General features: G+C 66.4%; 1 protein-coding gene across 1 annotated transcript; it reads right to left on the bottom strand.

The window, feature by feature from the left end:
* Positions 1 to 1,801: 1,801 nt before the first annotated feature.
* LOC123345159 (alpha-N-acetylgalactosaminide alpha-2,6-sialyltransferase 2-like) lies at positions 1,802 to 10,870 on the bottom strand. Its single transcript, XM_044981851.1, has 9 exons — positions 10,752 to 10,870; positions 9,304 to 9,460; positions 8,742 to 8,907; positions 8,229 to 8,406; positions 6,032 to 6,170; positions 5,329 to 5,432; positions 4,589 to 4,672; positions 4,134 to 4,233; positions 1,802 to 3,311 (listed from the first exon to the last, which is right to left on the bottom strand). The coding sequence occupies exons 1-9, from the start codon at positions 10,868 to 10,870 to the stop codon at positions 3,141 to 3,143; spliced, it is 1,218 nt and encodes a 405-aa protein (XP_044837786.1). The 3' UTR covers positions 1,802 to 3,140.
* Between the last annotated feature and the right edge of the window lie 566 nt (positions 10,871 to 11,436).

Below are 11,436 nucleotides of genomic sequence, written 5' to 3'. Positions count from 1 at the left end.
CTGCCTGCAAACCAGGCCTGGGAGCCCTACAGGCAGCTGGCTCACCAGTGTGATTCAGGTGAGATAACAGGCTCCATCTCCACCGAGGGTCCCGGGCAGCCAGCCAAGATAAAGCTACGGAATCTGTTGTATAACTTAGCCCGTTTATTCATGTCTGACCCGGGCATCGGCCTAGAAGTTAGCCAAGGCTGCTGCTCACGGGACGGAGAGACGCTGTCATGAAACGGCAGGGCTGAGCCTACGACCCAGAACTAGCCCAGCATTGGCCATCCAATTACATAGTGCCCACCGCTGCGGTCTTCCCGAGCTAGCAGGGCTGGGTGGGGTTGCAGGACTTCTGGCCCACTCCAAACTCATCTGGAAACTCCAACCGAGAAGGGAACCTGTACCTAGAACTCCCAAGTTAGCGCCAGGACTGGCTGGGGCCGGCTGGCTTGCAGCAGGGGAGATCACAATGCCTGGTGGTCAGGGGCGGCTCTAGACATTTTGCCGCCCCAAGCACGGCGGCATGACGCGGGGGGCGCTCTGCCGGTCGCCGGTCCCGCGGCTCCGGTGGACCTCGGGACCAGCGGACCCTCCACAGGTACGCCTGCGGGAGGTGCACCGGAGCCGCGGGACCAGCGGACCCTCCGCAGGCACGCCTGCGGGAGGTGCACCGGAGCCGCGGGACCAGCGGACCCTCCGCAGGCACGCCGCCGAAGGCACCCTGCCTGCCGCCCTCCCTGTGACCAGCAGAGCGCCCCCCGCGGCATGCCGCCCCAAGCACGCGCTTGGCGTGCTGGGGCCTGGAGCCGCCCCTGCTGGTGGAACAATGATCTCGCTACAGTTCAAGTCACATTTAAAAAATGATGCAAAGAGAACGGGGGAGGGCTGGAGCCTGAGCCGCTGTCCCACCCAGGGAGCTGGGAATCTGGCCTGGGAGTGTAGCTGCCCAAGTGAAGGCAGCAGAACTCTTCCCCCGAAGGGAGAGGCTCGAACGTGCTAGGCAAGGTGCAGGAGCCGCGTCCCTGCCCCAGCGCGTGGCAGGCTGAACGCCAGCAGCCAGCGGGGAGGGGCAGGACAGAGACGGCGCAGGGCAGAGCGACAAAAGGAAGGGATTCTCCACTGTGACTGGGCAATGCCCTGCGTGGCTCGGTTCAGCCCAGGCCAGGGTTTATTGCTTGGGTTACAGCCGGGGCTCGAGGCCTGGGCACAGCTCACTTCCATGGAGCTGGGTGCTGCCGGACACACCGCCCCGCCCCAGAGGGCCCCAGTCTGGATCGACGAGAGGAGAACCAGCCCCACCTTCACACCCGACGCCCAGGGAGATGAAGGGACTCACCCAAGGCCACGCAGGGAGTTGCGGGGGGAGCTGGACCCTGAACCCAGGTCTCTCACCTCCCTGTCCAATGCTGGGCCAAAAGGGCCAGGACTGCCCCCCCAGAGCTCCCCACGCCCCAAGCAGCTCTTCGCATGCGGCGAGAGTGGGGGAAGGGCCTGGGGCCTGGTGCGAGGAGGCAGGACACCTGGGTTCCATTCCTGGCAGTCGGGAGTTACCTTCCGGGTGCAGTAGGGCTGGGACTGAGACACCTGCGAGGACCTTCCTGTGCCCCAGCACCCTGCCCTTCCCCTCTGCGCATGGAGCACAGCAGCACCTCGGGGTTAGGGGGCAGCACAGAGCAGCGGGGTTAGGGGGCAGCACAGAGCAGCGGGGTTAGGGGGCAGCACAGAGCACAGGGCTTAGGGGGCAGCACAGAGCACAGGGCTTAGGGGGGAGCGCAGAGCACAGTGCTGGGTTGGGGGAGTGCAGAGCGCTGGGGGAGCACAGAGCACCGGAGCGAGGAGGGGAAGGTGCCCTGGGATTATGTCCTTGGCCATGCAAGGGGTTGACTCCCACCAGGACGGGAATTGCTCCCCCCCATCCCCTCCCCCGCCAGCTTTCACATGATTGATTGATTTAGAGCCGGCAGCAGCCAGGCTGCACTCGGGCAGTTAGCTCTGATTAATGCTGCTGGAACAAAGGGCGGCTGGCGCGGCCTTGCCTGCCCCGCGGACGCCAGGGCACTGCATAGCCCAGCTGCGAGCTGGCAGTGCCAGCCCCACCCTGCTGCCCGAGGGGAGCAGAGCCCATTGTTAACAAACAGTGCCCACTCCCATTCTACAGATGGGGAAACCGAGGCACAGAAGGACCGGCACCTAGCCAATGCCCCCGAGTCGGGACATCCCTGGCTCTCAGACTGCTCTTCCTGTTGTGTGGGTAGAGGCCCCTTCTTTGGCGCTGGCCAGGGGAGAAGGGGGCTATGGTTAGACAAAGGCTGCTCTGGCTCCAGGAGGGACGCGCTCTGTATAGCAGCAGGGGCTCATGCCACACCCCAGCGGCCGGAGTGCTGGGATCTTGCCCCCAAGGCTGGCTGGAATTTGGGGACAGACTATCCAGGAGCCAGAGGCATTGCTCTGCTTTGTAACGGGACTTACCAACTCCCCCATTCCCCGGTTATCAGGCCGGGGAGTTCGAATGCCAGGGCTCCCTGCCTGCGGGCCAGGCACGCTCCTGTAGTAGGCAATTCTCAGCAGCAGCAGCAGCAGGGAGGGACGCTTGGAGGGAACTTGGGGACCCAGCGAGCAGCGTTACAGCCCAGAGGCCTGCTCATGGCGCCAGTTCAGTCCCAGCGAAAGGCTCTGCTGGATCAGGGCTGCCATGCAGCCCCCTTCTCGTGAGCTGTTCTGCAAGCTACACAGCCCCCCCAGCTGCATTCAGCCCCGCCAGAAAGCAACAGCCTGGATTTGTTCCAGGGATAGTCAGTCAGGTGACAACTCCGCTCGGGCGGGAACCGCCCTGGGGCTGGCAGGCGGCCGTGGGCAGCATCGCCCAGTGCAGGAGGACGCCTCCCCAAGCAACGAGGCACCTCTCCGTCTGCTGTGAAGCCACGGTGAGGCCTGACAAACTCATTCCACTCATGGCGTAGGCACGAGCCCAGCTCACAGCATCCTGCCCTGGTCATGGTGAGGCGACAGTCCAACGGGGCTTTTCCTTCCCTGAGGTCCAGGCCCAGCTTCACGCTTGACGGAGGGTTTGTTCCCAGCGCAGTGCCGGCGTGTCTGCCCCAGCGCCCCACCAGGCAGGTCCCTTCACTCTGCACCGCCCAGCACGGTCCCAACCTTCAGCCTCTCGTGTGCAGCGTGATGAGCCGGCTCTGGTGCAGCTCCTGCCACAGGCTCATCTCCAGCCGCAGGTCGTGGTTGGCGTAGAACCGCAGGGCCTTGTGCGTCGGGTCGAAGTAGTGTTCGGAGTAGGCCCGGTAGTTGGGGGTGATGAACCCGTAGGCGCTTACCTGGGAGAGGGGGTGGAGTTAGCCAGATGCTGCCAGGAGCCCTGAGCAGCCAGGCACAGACCCCATCTAAAATCCCACTGTGGGTGGGGGGGGGGAACAACGCCCGACCCCTGCAGCCCTTTAAAGGGAGATGTGGAGCAGAACCTGATCAGGGACCTGCTGCCTGTGGTGTACGGGCCTCCCCTGACCCGCTCCCATGTGTGTGGGGGGGGTCACCCTCATGAGGGTCTTGCCAGCTCCGTGGGGGAGCGGACTGTTGCACTCACTGGGAACGTGCAGATAAAACTCCTGCAGCTCCCAGCTAAGCGAGCAGGGCAAGAGCCCTGCAGCAGCAGCAGCAACGCGCCACGCACTAGGGCTGCATGGCCTGACACGGGGACCGCGTGTGCCACACACGGGGGTAGAGCCATCGCCACGGAGATGAGGGAAATACCCATGCCGCTAACTGCGGCGTGTGGCTCGCAGCAGGGCTAACACACCAGGCCCGCGCAGTGCAGCCACCAGCGGGCACAGCGCAGGGACCGCAGCGGGACAATGAGCGCAGCCCAATGCAACGGCTGGGGGCCAGGCAACACAGGGCACAGCAAGGCACATGGGCCCGACCAGGAGGCTCCAGAGAGAGGCCGTAGGGAACGCAGGCTGCAGGGGTGAAAGCAGCCAGCGCAGCGCCAGGCGAGCCGTGGCTGCTGTCCCTCGAGGAGTCCAGCACAGGGGCTGGGGAGGGCGAGGAAATGACCGAGTCCCTCCCATCCTAAGGCTGGCAGCGTGACCTGTGACCAGCAGATGGTGGCCGAAGCGGGTTACTAGCCGTCCCTTCCCTACCTCATCGCAGGTGTGGAGGGCAGCCAGCAGCATCACTGCCCCGGTGGAGGGACGGTACAGCCTCCACTGCGGGGTGTCCAGAATGCTGGAGCGGAGGAACCTACCAGCCAGGAGAGAAGAGGGAAGACTACAGCCGATGGTGGGGACCGTGCCTTCACCCCGCGGAGCACGGGCAATTCACCGGCTTGGGGCATCCCGCCAAGGGGGCTGGCCCGGGCCAGCGGATCCCCCGCTGCAGTTCCCCGTCTTCTGGCGGATGGCTCCTCTGGGAGCCAGCCACACGGGCCCTGCAGATCAGCTGGGCTCCCTCCCTGCCACCCCGGGGGCAAAGGCTCTGTCTCTGCTACGCTCGAGGGCTCTGGGGGCTGCGGGGCCCTGGATCCAGCCCTCCCCCCATGGCAGTGCAGGGCCCCGGGAAGCGCTTGCAGGCAGAGGCTCCGACACAGGATCGCTACCGGTTCCTGACGTAGCGGATAAAATCCGGGTGAAACATCTTAAACTTCTCCGCCCGCAGGTCTTTCCCGAAGTATCGCTCCGGCCTGTGGGGAGGGGACGAGCCGGTGTGAGAACCCACCCGGCCCGAAGGGACTCCTCACGGCCATGTCCTCAGCCTGCCCAAGCTGCTTGGGTCGGAGCAGAGCAATGGCCCGTCCAGCCAGCATCCGCCCCATCCCCAGCTCCGCGGACGTTAACCGAGACCCAGAGCCGTTCGCGCCTTAGAACCAAGGAGCAGCTCGCTGGGGCTGCTGCTGCCCCTCTGCTGAACTACAGCAGCATCAGAGCAGGCTGCTGTTCCTGTGCCTAGCGACCGCACCCCGGGCACCACTGGCAGGGAAGCTTAGCCCTGCGCTGGCGGAGAGCAGAGGCCTGTGCTGCACAAGGGAGCCTCCAGGCCACTAGCAGAGCTCTCCAGGCCTTGGTTTGCTCCGCTTTGCCTCAGGACTCGTCTCAGCGCCCTGCCCCCATGCCAGGACCCCTGCCACCTCCCCCATAACAGACACTGCCGCTTTACCAGTGCCTGATGGGACCTGGCCCCCACTTCCCAAGCATTACATGGACGGTGGGCACCCGGCTCCCCTCGAGTGGTGGGCAGTGGGCGCACAGATCTCCTGCAGTGTGTCACAGACCTTGGGCAGCGCAGGAACCAAGCAGCCTGTTTCAAACCAAGGACCCACCTCCCTGCCCCGGGACTCACCGAGCACCCTCATCTGGGCCTCTGTCGACAGGGCGATGGGTCAGGGCCGCCCGGAGCTGTAGGTAATCTCGGTCATGGTCCGGGAGGAAGATGTACCTGGTTTCCTGTTGCAATGAATACGGCGATTAACGCTGTCTTGGTCCCTGGCCCAGCACTGCCTTCCCCACCCTGTGGAGCCCTCGGCTGGGCTCTTCGTTTGCTGCTGCCTGACCTGGGGCGGTGACAAGGCAGCCATGCTCGGCCCAGGGCTGGGAGAGCCCAGAGCCACCCCTGGCATTCAGTACACCTGGCAGCCTGGGCTCAGGATGGGCCCCACAACAGGGCGAATATTGAGGTGCCTCAGCAGAGGCAGTGTGGGGAGCCCAGGGGCTGTGGGTTGGGAGTGCAGGGCATCAGCAGAGCAGTGTGCGAGATGATAAAGTTGCGCTGTTCCTCCGTAGATCTCACAACACATTACACAGCAGGTCACGAGCATTCTCCCCATTGTGCAGATGGGTAAACTGAGGCACAGGGCGAGAGGGACTCGCCCATGGTCACCCAGTAGCTCAGTGGCTGGGGCAGGAATGGAACCCCCATCTCCTGAGTCCCAGTCCAGTGCTCCATCCATTAGGCCACACTGCCTCCCTGCTCACGCTGCTCAGACACCCGGGCTCTAGCCAGCGGCGTCAGCATGTGACGGCCCGGGGCAGGCACGTCCCCTCACCAGAGTCTGGGGCAGCTGGCGGAAGCCGTTGCTGGCGTAGTTATGCAGCGAGTTCATCATGGTGTTAGTAGAGAAGACGTAGAAGGAGGTCCTGCGGCCCACGTCTCTTTCAAAGCCCTTGGTGAGGGCTCCGTTGGTCCTGCGAGGAGAGGAGGGGAGAGTCAGCGCTGCAGGCTGCTCCGGGGGCCGCGACCCGAAAGACCCCGCACAGTCTTAGTGCAGCTTCGGCCACAGGGACGTTCTTCCGGAGCTGGAGAGAGCGTTCCCACAACGCCTGGGGCTGCCGGAGGCAGAGGGATCTGGCGTTACCGCCCAGCGAGGGCCACAGACGGGCTCTCGGCCCAGGGGACCAAGCGCCCACAGCTCCGGCCTGGAGCAGGCGAAACAGCTAACGATGGGGAGCAGAGAGCACCTGTCTGAGAATGGGGACGGCCAACATCCGCCCCTGCCCTGCTCATGTGCGCCACCCGCCACCCCTGGCCAGCCTGCCCCTCTTCCTGCTTGTGCTGTGCTCTGCCTGGGGCCCTCACGCAAACCTCACTCACGCGGTGCACGAATGAGTGAACTCCCCTGGGGCCTGCGTGTCGCTGGGGGCCCTGCTGGGGGCGCTGTCACCCTGAGTACAGTACAGGTATGATCCCCACCCCCCCGCTGTGCTGCCCAGGCCAGCTCTCCCCCAGGGCAGGTACAAACCCCACCCCCCTCACACCCCACTGCCCAGCCCCCCGGCGAGCTCTCCCCGGGCAGGTACAAACCCCTCCCCCTCACACCCCGCTGCCCAGCCCCCCAGCGAGCTCTCCCCTGGGGCAGGTATGCTCCCTCCCCCCGCTGCCCAGCCCCCCGGCGAGCTCTCCCCGGGGCAGGTACAAACCCCTCCCCCTCACACCCCGCTGCCCAGCCCCCCGGCGAGCTCTCCCCGGGGCAGGTACAAACCCCTCCCCCTCACACCCCACTGCCCAGCCCCCTGGCCAGCAATCCCCGGGGCAGGTACAAACCCCTCCCCCTCACACCGCGCTGCCCAGCCCCCCCAGTGAGCTCTCACCTTGGGCAGGTACAAACCCCTCCCCCGCACACCCCACTGCCCAGCCCCCTGGCCAGCAATCCCCGGGGCAGGTACAAACCCCTCCCCCTCACACCCCGCTGCCCCGCCCCCCGGCGAGCTCTCCCCGGGGCAGGTACAAACCCCTCCCCCTCACACCCCGCTGCCCAGCCCCCCGGCTCTCCCCGGGGCAGGTACAAACCCCTCCCCCTCACACCCCGCTGCCCAGCCCCCCGGCGAGCTCTCCCCGGGGCAGGTACAAACCCCTCCCCCTCACACCCCGCTGCCCAGCCCCCCGGCGAGCTCTCCCCGGGGCAGGTACAAACCCCTCCCCCTCACACCCCACTGCCCAGCCCCCTGGCCAGCAATCCCCGGGGCAGGTACAAACCCCTCCCCCTCACACCGCGCTGCCCAGCCCCCCCAGTGAGCTCTCACCTTGGGCAGGTACAAACCCCTCCCCCTCACACCCCACTGCCCAGCCCCCTGGCCAGCAATCCCCGGGGCAGGTACAAACCCCTCCCCCTCACACCCCGCTGCCCAGCCCCCCGGCGAGCTCTCCCCGGGGCAGGTACAAACCCCTCCCCCTCACACCGCGCTGCCCAGCCCCCCGGCGAGCTCTCCCCTGGGGCAGGTATGCTCCCTCCCCCCGCTGCCCAGCCCCCCGGCGAGCTCTCCATGGGGCAGGTACAAACCCCTCCCCCTCACACCGCGCTGCCCAGCCCCCCGGCGAGCTCTCCCCTGGGGCAGGTATGCTCCCTCCCCCCGCTGCCCAGCCCCCCGGCGAGCTCTCCATGGGGCAGGTACAAACCCCTCCCCCTCACACCGCGCTGCCCAGCCCCCCGGCGAGCTCTCCCCTGGGGCAGGTATGCTCCCTCCCCCCGCTGCCCAGCCCCCCGGCGAGCTCTCCATGGGGCAGGTACAAACCCCTCCCCCTCACACCGCGCTGCCCAGCCCCCCCAGTGAGCTCTCACCTTGGGCAGGTACAATCCCCCCCCCTCACACCGCGCTGCCCAGCCCCCCCGGCGAGCTCTCCCCTGGGGCAGGTACAAACCCCTCCTCCCCGCACTGCACTGCCGAGCCCCCAGCGAGCTCTCACCTGGGGCAGGTACAAACCCCTCCCCCCCGCACCGCACTGCCGAGCCCCCGGCGAGCTCTCACCTGAAGACGTAGTCGTGCCGGTCGATCGCAGCCCCTGCCTGGGAGCCGTTCAGGATGCCACCGTTGCCCACCACGGCGCAGCGGACGCAGGGGGAGCCGCCCGCAGCAGCTCGGGGGTGGGCGTCGAACATGCGCCCGTTGGCCGACGCGTTGAGACGGGTCAGCGCGTCCCTCACAACTGGAACCACAAGCCAAGGGCGGAGGGTGAGCCGGGGCACGGGCGACGTGCCAGGCACACGGCAGGCTTCCCCTCCAGGCACGGGGACAGGGTGCCCAGCTGCCATGCTCCAGGCGTCCCAGTGCTAGCCGGGCTGGAGACCGAGACGGATTCTGCTCCCCACAGGGCAGACCCAGCACCACCTCCGAGGGGCGGGAGTCACCCACTGGGCAGGGCCAGGCCCCAGCCTTCCTGGGAGCAAGCGGCCAGCGCTCCGCTCTCAGGGCGACAGACAGCTCCTCTGTGGGCCCCGCTCGCCCCTCACACCCCAGCACGAGCGGTGGGCGAGCTCTCACCGGGCCAGCCAACCTCCTGCCAGCCGTGGGCCCCCCCGTAGCTCCGCAGGCGTCGATACTCAGCCGGCTGGGCATGCCGGGCCCACTGCAGCACCGGGATGGCCTCCAGGAAGACGCTGCTGAACTTGGTGCTCGCGATCCTCTTCCTGATGCCACTGGGGCACCTCTGGCAAAGCAAAACCCGAAGAGCGGGGGATGAGGAAGAGCCAGGCAGCCATGCCAGGTGGGGGCTGGGGGGGCCTACCAGGGAAGGAGGCGATGTTGCCCATGGGGGGGTGGGGGGAGTCTTTGTGTGAGCCCAGCTCTAGACACAACCAGGAGGCCCCTGGTCTGGGCAGCCACGCAGGGGAGCTCTGGGCCTGGCTGGCCCCTCGGAGCTGCAGGATGAGAGGACGCCGAGGGGGATGATGGGAGCCTGGTGGCAGGAGCCGGGCATTGTCCTCACTGGCACTGCGCACCCCTCCTGTGCATGGCCACGCAGTGACGCTCCCCCCTCCAGGAACAAATCCACGGCCGGGAGCCCCCAGGCCTTCACCCCGCGAAGGGCGCAGGCGGTGCATACCGAGCTCCGGTGCGTCTCGTCCCGGCCATACAGGTCCCCCAAGAACGGCTGCAGCGTGGAGCTGGGGGCCCTGCTGCCCAGCAGGGTCGCCGGTGGCTGCGCTGGCATGGCTCCGGCTCCGGCTCCGGCTCCGGGCTGGTGAGCTCCCAGAGGATCCCTTAGGGCAGGGGGCAGAGAACAGAGCGGTTTCACGGTGCGTTCCCCCTCGGCCTGGCAAGGTGTCTGCCCGTCAGAGGGGGCGCGGGGCCCTGCTGCTTCAGGCTGCACGGTTGGCTGCTGCAGCTAGGGACTTTGCCCCCGTGGCTCGCTACAGGACGGCACCTGTGGAAGTGACGGCCAGCGGTGCCATACGAAGGCAGCTACGCAGGAAGAAACAGGGCATTAAAGGCGGCTCTGCCCCCTTGTGCCTGCACATCAGCTCTGCCCCCAGGCACGGGAGTCTGGTCACCGCAAAGGTTAAAGCCCTGAGGTTGCACAACCAGAACCCTGCACCCCCTTGGGGCATGTGGGAATGGGACCCGACCCCCCGTGGGGCTGGATTGGCGCGTGAAGGCCCCGACTCACAGAGCAGAGGGAGCAGCTCCCCACCCTGGGGCCGCACACAGGAGGGAGGGTCAGCGCCAGCAGACTGGCCTGCTCAGCCCCCCCCCCCCCCCAAGTAGACAGGCAAAGCTCCCTATCCTGTTCCTGATCCCCTGAGCCCAGTCACGCGTGTGAGGGGAGGATTAGAGATCAGCACAGACACCAGTGCTAATCCAGCCCCGCTGAGGGGAGGGACGCAGGCAGGCCAGGGGAGTCGGGATCGCATCCGGCTCTGTAGGGCAAACAGAAGTGGGAGCAGGGGCCCGTGAACCCCCCCGGCCAGGACCATCGCTCCCCTGGGCGTAAGGAGCTGAGATTCTGAGTGCGAAGTGCTGGGCACCCGTTCCTGCCTCACAGCAGCCCCCACCCTGCAAACCTGGAAATGCTTCATCCCCAGCTGCCATTCAGAGCAGTGGGTGAATGCACAAAAAGGAGCCGGGGGTTCGTTTGCTTCAAAAGCAAAAATCCCCTGGCCTGCAACGCTGCCTCAGAGCCAGAGACCCAGAACCCGTCATCCTGCTCCTCTGGCCCAGGCGGCCCCAGGATGGGCCCCTCACCCCACCGCGAAGCAGCCAGAGGAGTAGAGGGAAAGTCCCCAGGTTTGCTAAACATTATCCGCCTGCTGTTCGGAAAGTTCCAAGGGCACACGATTGGCACAAAGACGTGAGCGAGGGCGAGATGCCACCGCTGGCAGGGGCAGCTTGGCAGAGCCCGCAAGGCAGAGAAATCCCCCCAGATCAGCAGCACCCTAGCCACACGCTTCTGCTGCTCCCATCACTGGTGTCCACATGCTGAGACCCACGGCAGGGACTGCGTCGCCTTCCCCGCAGCTAGAGCCCTCAGAGAGCAGATCGCTTGGTCTTTACCTGTAGGAAAAGCTTGGGAAGCTCCCCCGGCTATAGCAGGTCCCGGCTTGATACAGAAGCCCCAGGGTCACGGCACCCAGCAGAGCCCAGCACAGGGCACGGCTTCGCAGGCGGATCATGGCTGGAGCAGGGTCTGGGCCACACAGCGGTTCTCACGGCCCCACGGAAGCTGTGGATCAGGCACAGAGAGACAAACCCGGCTCAGCCCCTGTTCACCCCCACGAGCACACAGCCCCGAGCGGCCCCTCTGGATCCCCCCCCCTCGTACCTCTCCGCTCGAACTCTAACCCAGCTGCATGTCTCGCCAGGATCCCAGGCAGCCTTGAGGCTGACGCATGTCAGCTCTGCCAGCAGAGGGCCCTTCGGAAAGAGATCAGGCGGACGGGCCGTGGAGTGGACAGCTCTGTCCAGACTGGAAAGGATCCCAGAGGAGGGCGGCACAGAAAGGGGGAAGGGGGAGAGACCGTTCCTAGGAATCTGCAATGAGAACTCCATGCTATGCAAGATGTGGCTTCCCGTCCACCAACCCACCCAGCCTCAGTCCACCTCACTGTCTGCCTAGCCACCTCCAACCCCGCCATCCCCGCTTCCGTCCCACATCCCCCAGCCTCACCCGCTTCTCAGCCTTCCCGCCAGCCTCCTGGTTTGCAGGACTCTGCAGGGCCGGGGCCTGGCTCTCTGCTCC

This window comes from Mauremys mutica, chromosome 12 (assembly GCF_020497125.1).
Source record: "Mauremys mutica isolate MM-2020 ecotype Southern chromosome 12, ASM2049712v1, whole genome shotgun sequence".
In the NCBI taxonomy this organism is placed as follows: Eukaryota; Metazoa; Chordata; order Testudines; family Geoemydidae; genus Mauremys; species Mauremys mutica.
The sequence above is the reverse complement of the archived record's forward strand: the minus strand, read 5'-3'. Positions and strand labels throughout refer to the sequence as shown.

Coding starts and splice junctions, on each gene's coding strand:
- LOC123345159 (XM_044981851.1), bottom strand. CDS start 10,870: ATGATCCGCCTGCGAAGCCGTGCCCTGTGCTGGGCTCTGCTGGGTGCC. Junction 6,171..8,228: donor CGGCACGACTACGTCTTCAG/GTGAGAGCTCGC, acceptor CTCTCCTCGCAG/GACCAACGGAGCCCTCACCA. Junction 5,433..6,031: donor GCCAGCTGCCCCAGACTCTG/GTGAGGGGACGT, acceptor TCATTGCAACAG/GAAACCAGGTACATCTTCCT.